General features: G+C 41.6%; 1 protein-coding gene across 1 annotated transcript; it reads left to right on the forward strand.

Moving 5' to 3' along the window:
* Positions 1-295: 295 nt before the first annotated feature.
* Positions 296-6084, forward strand: henmt1 (HEN methyltransferase 1; the record flags this gene model as incomplete). Its single annotated transcript, XM_079157931.1, has 9 exons — positions 296-379; positions 1927-2039; positions 2744-2878; positions 3004-3186; positions 3292-3466; positions 4625-4844; positions 5021-5126; positions 5347-5504; positions 5963-6084. The coding sequence occupies 9 exons, from the start codon at positions 296-298 to the stop codon at positions 6082-6084; spliced, it is 1296 nt and encodes a 431-aa protein (XP_079014057.1).
* Between the last annotated feature and the right edge of the window lie 220 nt (positions 6085-6304).

Here is a 6304-nt window from a genome sequence, read left to right on the forward strand (position 1 = left end):
CGTGCGCATTTGACTCCGGTTACTTCCCATCGTACATATGTGACGCACACAAAATGTATGGTCACATTTTTGTTACTTGATGAATATTTGATTATGATATTTAAACGAATTTCTGTGATTTGCCAATGTATTATGATTGGCAAATCACAGAAATTCGTTTAAATATCATAATAATCCTTTAGAAGTGTATTTCTATCTATGCCCAGCAGATGGCAGTGCGACGCTGTGGTTCTGCCTCGCGACCCGAGACTTGTATGTGCGCGTTCAGCGTTAACCTGAGTTGAATATCGTCAACATGGAGCCAACGTTCAGTCCGGCGCTGCACAAGCAGAGACATCAATTCGTCATCGATTTTGTCAAGAGGAACAAACCCCAAAAGGTAACGTTACTGTCTCAATGAGACACATACTTCACACTTTAGCTTAAAGCAAACGTTTGTTTGTGTAACGTTTGCTAACGATAATTCAAAAGCTAACGTAACTCTAGCTAATTTATTTACCGAACCAATAACGTCATAGAGCTAACTATAGCTAACTTTAGCTTCAGTCGCAAAACCTAAATCAGGTTTTTGCATTCAATGTTTAACATTGTAAAGTAACAACCTCCAAACTATCTTTGTTAATTGGAAACAGGTTTATCTCTTAAACTTGAAAGTCAACGTTTGTTTACTAACTGAACAACAGTAGCTGCTAGCTAACCTCTTCATGATCTAACGTTAACGTTAATTAACTATTATCGTCAAGCGTGCGTTGGAAAGTGCACTTGTGTTTCGATTCTAACGTTTACGGTAAATGAATGGAGGCCATGCGACGGATGGGCGAAGGAAGCGCAAAGACACACGTGTGACAACTAACGGTATTTCCGGTGTTCAAAGGAAATCTAAATACATATATGGAAATAAGATCAGTTGGATAATATCACAGGATTTATAATATTACCTGTGTCCCATATCAAATCCTACTAAGTGGTTATGGAAATTACTTTATTCTTTGGTTTTGACTGATAGATTTATATTTAACTCTGACTACATACAGTCTCAAAATCAAGCATTTTGATATAGATATGGTGAATTGTCAAAGTTAAAGTATTTCATTATGTACTTTGAAAGGCCTTCTTTTCTGTGAAAACACATTGCTCCATCATTTCTGACAATTTGATAAATTTGAGTTCACGACATCTTTGACTACAGAGCATTGGAGTTGACATATGTTTTTTTCAGGGCCGATACCCATATAAATTATTGCTAATCACAGAGACAGATGGCCGATATTTATATCTGCAGTAAAAATGTTTTGCATTTTCAGCAATATCTGCTGGTTGGACGCAGCTCCAGTATGCGTTCCTCTGTCTCTCTGTGGCACAGTAGCCTTCAGTGACGATCGGCTGTTACTCCTGACGTACAACATCCTTACTCCCTGATCCCTGTTTAGGGAATGCTGGTCAATGGAACATCTCTCGACAAAATTGCTCCATTCTGACGATGATTTTGCTTTTTATTGGTTTAAAATTAGCTCGTAAACTGGCTACTTGTGAATCAATCAGGTCGTACACGTCGGCTCTCAACTCCAACTCCAGTTTCAACATCTGTAGACGACGAGCAGCGCAGGTAAAGAGAAGTCAGGCCTGAACATCTGCAGACCTATTTGTCCTCAGAGATCAGCTGTGGAACTTTTCAAAGCATTTACCGTAAAGTTCAGAATAAGGATGCACCTGATACCGATATCAGGCCGATATCGACTCAAATAGCTGAATCGAATATCGGTGACAAAGAGTCCGATACATTTCATTTTATCATATACTATATACCGGAATTTAAAATCTTGTTTTATGTTTTGACCCATGTGTAGTGGGCTTAACATAAGATTAGACTGCTCCCTCTAGCCAGGAGTTGCTCAGCGTACATCGTTACTTCTCTCTTCTCCTCAGGTGGTGGACTTGGGCTGCAGCGAGTGCAGCCTTCTCAAACAACTGAAGTTTCACTGTGAAATGGAACTGCTGGTTGGAGTGGACATCAACGGTGCCAAAGTGAAAAAGAAGATGTACGTATGTTTATAAAAATCAAAGGCGTGTGTAAATACTTCATCATACAGTGCTGGGCTCATGGTTGAGATCACAGAGAGTTTGATGGCAGGTGAATGCAGAGTCAAAACAATCAACTGACTTCACCAACAGAAACATAATCAGCAACTTGATCAATATATCATGCCAGTTGTTTAATCAGGTAAAAATTGCAAATATTTCCACTGGTTGTAGCTTTATAAACGTGGATTTAGAAGCAAAACAATTAGCTTATGTCTAAAATAGTCTAAACTATTAATAGCTTAATATAAAAAAAGATTCATCAACAATAAAGAAATATAATTTGTTGCAGCCCAAGATAGAGGTCTATGCAAACTCACCTAAAATATTCAAATTAATGATCAATGGCCTTTCCACCACAATGCATTTCACCTTATTATATATAAAACTTCCATTTCTTTTCTTTCTTAAATACAGTTGGCTTGCAATCATTCATTTGGAAAATATCATTTTGTAAAAGAATAAAACAATATGATCACATCACTATTGAAGGTTGATCGATTATTTTACTGAATTATCACCCAGCCCTTTTAAACATTAATCATTTAACTGACTGTGAGTCTGGACTAGTGCACCACATGTGAAACCTCTCAAAAAACATCTTGGGTTCCTATCTCATAACAAATAGTGATCACTGTATGCACTGTGCTTTATGTTCCTTCAGGCGTGGATTAGCTCCGATGTCAACGGACTACCTGCAACCACGTAATGACCAGCTGCTCGTTGAGATGTACCAGGGCTCAGTCACACAGAGGGACTCCCGCCTCAGAGGGTTCGACCTTGCGACCAGTATTGAGCTGTAAGAGGCTGATTATTGTCTCTTTCTTTTGTTTATCAGGGCAGGTTCTCTCCATCGGTTTGGTTTTTCATCTTTCTGTCCCTCTGTGCCATTCATCCTCACCACGCTCCCCTGGCTTTCTGCAGCATAGAGCACCTCACTCTCGCTAACGTGGAGCACTTCTCTGAGGTGGTCTTCGGTTACATGACTCCAGCGGCAGTTATCATCAGCACCCCAAACTCCGAGTTCAACCCGCTGTTCCCTCGACTGGCGGGTTTTAGGCACAGCGACCACAAGTTTGAGTGGACCAGAGCCGAGTTCAAGTCCTGGTATGCTCGCTCGACGATGCATATGACAGAGAATGTTAACCCTAAAATACATCAGCACTCATGAAGATTTGAACTGAACTTTGCTGACGTTGCGTCCCTCCTCAGGGCTCTGAAGGTGTGCGTGGATCACGGTTACGAGGTGGAGTTCACCGGCGTTGGACGGCCACCTCCGGGCCAGCAGGAGAGATTCGGCTTCTGCTCCCAGATCGGTGTGTTTCACCGGCTCGGGGGAAGAGAGGTCTGCAACGTGTTTTGTGATGATGCGCTTTCATACACACTGGTGAGAGACCTTGTTCATAGACCAGTGACTTCTGAGTCTTCAGAGAATATGAATGTGGGGATTTTTGGTTCCCCGCTTTATTCACCGAATGTTTTCAGGTGTCTGAGGTTGTTTATAGTTTCCTTATATTCTGTCAGCTAATGTTTAGATCACCATGGATGCTAAGTCCACACAACGTTTATAGCACACTATATTTACTCTAACTAGATACAAACAATGTTATATCAATGATCCTAAATACACAATATTTTCATAAAATGACTTATTAAATAGTCTTATTAAGCTAAATGTCCATTTTCCAATAAAAACAAGTTTTGTACTCTTTCAAACTCATTTTTGCAAAACACAGTATAGTCATAACTTTAAAACATTTATTGATAAACAAGTGGACAGATCCGCTCTTACAAATTCAGATTATTCTGAGCGATTGAGAGTGAAGATGTGAACAGGAAACAGATTTTATAATTTCATGCAGTGTTTTAGTTTGTATTCGTTGATTAACCTAATTCATTCAGTATTCACTGAGCAATATCGATGTGACAATAAAGATTTTCTGGATGTGGGGCGGTAACACAAATTCATGAGCCCCAGAACTGGTGAGTTTCAAAAAGGTGATCTTTGTCGGCCTCTGCTGGTGACCACCAGCAACTACAACGTGGGTAGGCTTGGTCGTCTGCATATGGAGCCGACTGTAAGCCACGCCCACTGCCCTCTTAAAAATATAAACCTGCAATTCACACAGTCAAAAACTACTTTTAACTATAGATGAGTAAACTAGCTCGTCAGAGTCTGGAGTTTAGAAAAGGAAGTTTTTAAAGCCAGATATTTCTACAACTAGAAATATCAGTAATAACTGACTTACTGTTATGGATCAGCAGCCAATCAGTCGTAGTAAAGTACTAGGACTAAATATTCTATCTTTACATTTCTCGTTAATGGTATATTTCACGATTTAGCATGTTTTCTGGTGATTTAATAAATAAATAGTCTATATGTATTGTTAGTGTCAATCTATACGATGTAAATGTTTATCATGATATCGCGATATGATCACATAAAGACGCTACATCTTCATATGGAATTATCGCCCAGCCCTACTTTCTATGAAAATCTGATATTGTGATCTGCCTTTTTCTTTATAACCTGTTTCTGTATTAGCTGTATAGTAAGAACTACCCCAGCCTGCATGACAACAACATCTTGCGGAGGGTCCTGGTGACGGAGGTGTTGTACTGGGCAGAACAGCTGAGGAGGAAATGGGTGGAGGAGGAGACCGGCCAAAGGGATGACGGCGATACACCGGGCCCGGCTGAGGGGGGAGGGGAGGAATGCCACAGAGCGTCAGAGCAACACCTGGAGATGGAAGAGAAGCAGACAGGTGAACAGTTCCTAAAAACCAGTGTGTATATTTGCTAAAAGAGGACGCGCTGATTGGAAGTAATGGAGGCTGCAAAATGCCATTTGTGTGTAAATTAAAGGTTTCTCCACGATAGCATTGTATTTTATACTGCCAGTATGTTTCCTGTTTTTTTTTTTTTTAAACTTACCTCACAGCAGCAGCGTGTGGAGCAGCAATGAAGAATCTGGTGGAGCATCAGGACGTTGAGGATGGAGAGCTGTTTTGGACAGATGGCCAACAGGAGTCTGGCAGATTGAGCAGGTTTGTTTCCTTGAGGAAGATGAGGATGAAGAGTATTGCCACGTGTTAAAAGGCAGTTTGTGGCAGACGGGCCATGTTTGTGTGGCATCTGTACTCATTACACTTTATGCTTTACCGTGTTATTAACATACCACAGTAGACGGTGAGCTGTTCTCAGGTTTGGCATCTCACGGGTCTCATGTCATGATGTGTGTGTGTGTGTGTGTGTGTGTGCTGGCAGGTGTGTGTCTGTACCTCTGTCCGTGCTGTGGTCCCGCTGCCCCAAAGTCGGTGCCCTGAGTGGAAGTCTCGGTAACCTCAGGCGGCTCCTGATGGATCACCCCGACGTTAAACTGAGCCAGGACGGCTCTGCTGTGCTCCTAAATTACCAGGAACAAGGTACCGTTAACGTTCCATCACTTTTACGTCCGTCATATTATTTGTGTGTAAACATTTGTAATGAGAAGGGGACCAACGTATCTCTAGCGGCAATGTTCCACTCAAAGGGGACTACTTGACACAGTGTTGACTTTTCAAAGCAGAGGCGTCACTACGAGACGTATCGATGGAAAAAAAATCACAAGCGAGGCTGTCATCAGACATGTGCTCGTCAACCTGCCACAAGCAGAGCTGCAGACTTTGTTTAAACGGGGACCAATAGAAATGCAACACCAAGGGTTGCCCAGCAGATGTCACCATTCTTACTGTACTCAGTGTGTCAAAACGAACTATTTGCACAATGCTTCACAGAGCTTAAGTCTCCCTCTCTACAAATTAGCCCATTGCATTTATGAAAACATCAGCTGACTTTGTTTCCTGCTCTGCTTCTTATTCTATGAATATAACAACTGAAGAAGAGGAGGATCGTGATGATTTGGAGGACAGCGGGTTCGCAGAGGCCAGACGGTGCTCCCACAGTGTTGAGCCGGAGGAAGACTGGGATGCAGATCACGCGGCTTTGTTGTCTGGGGACAAGTAGGCGACTTGTTGAGTCAGCACGTGGTTACTGTTGTACCAACGATTCACAAAAGCACTGCTGAAACTTTGGCTCTTGGGTTTATTAGATGGCTTGTTTGGACTGCAACTTTGTGTTCTGTGTAAATATCCACTGGCCTCTTAAACAGGAGTACACTTAAGCACCCTCAATGTAAATGGTACAATAAAAGATGTTCACATTGTGATTGCTGTGCATTAAAGCC

This window comes from Pholis gunnellus (assembly GCF_910591455.1).
Source record: "Pholis gunnellus genome assembly, chromosome: 4".
Lineage (NCBI taxonomy): Eukaryota > Metazoa > Chordata > Actinopteri > Perciformes > Pholidae > Pholis > Pholis gunnellus.